Source organism: Myotis brandtii, unplaced genomic scaffold (assembly GCF_000412655.1).
Source record: "Myotis brandtii unplaced genomic scaffold, ASM41265v1 scaffold825, whole genome shotgun sequence".
NCBI classification, from domain to species: Eukaryota; Metazoa; Chordata; class Mammalia; order Chiroptera; family Vespertilionidae; genus Myotis; species Myotis brandtii.
Genome location: NW_005371349.1, coordinates 645,122 through 645,404, shown reverse-complemented (window position 1 = coordinate 645,404; position 283 = coordinate 645,122). Strand labels below are relative to the sequence as shown.

Below are 283 nucleotides of genomic sequence, written 5' to 3'. Positions count from 1 at the left end.
GTGACCCCGCCCCCACGCGGCCAGCCGCTTCTCCGTTACCGTCTTTCCACTCCCTGGTCGCCGGGTTGATGACGCCGAAGAGCTCGTCGCAGGTGACGGCCTTGGGGTCCAGGTCCACGGCCACCGGCTTCCTCTTCAGGTTCTGGTAGGTCTTGTTGAGGGACTTGAGCACCTGGCGGAGGCGGGGTCACACGGAGGCGGGGTCACGCGGCCACCGGGGAACCCAGAGCCCAGACCCCGCCCCGGGTTGGCTTTGCTTTGGGGACACAGGTGGGTTTGTGTT

The 283-nt window shown here is 67.1% G+C and overlaps 1 protein-coding gene across 1 annotated transcript in view; it reads right to left on the bottom strand.

Moving 5' to 3' along the window:
* Positions 1-283, bottom strand: part of DNAH17 (dynein, axonemal, heavy chain 17) — a 76,281-nt gene that overhangs the window by 34,673 nt on the left and 41,325 nt on the right. The window contains 1 exon segment of the mRNA XM_014531725.1: positions 40-183. Coding sequence (XP_014387211.1) covers positions 40-183 — 144 coding nt within the window.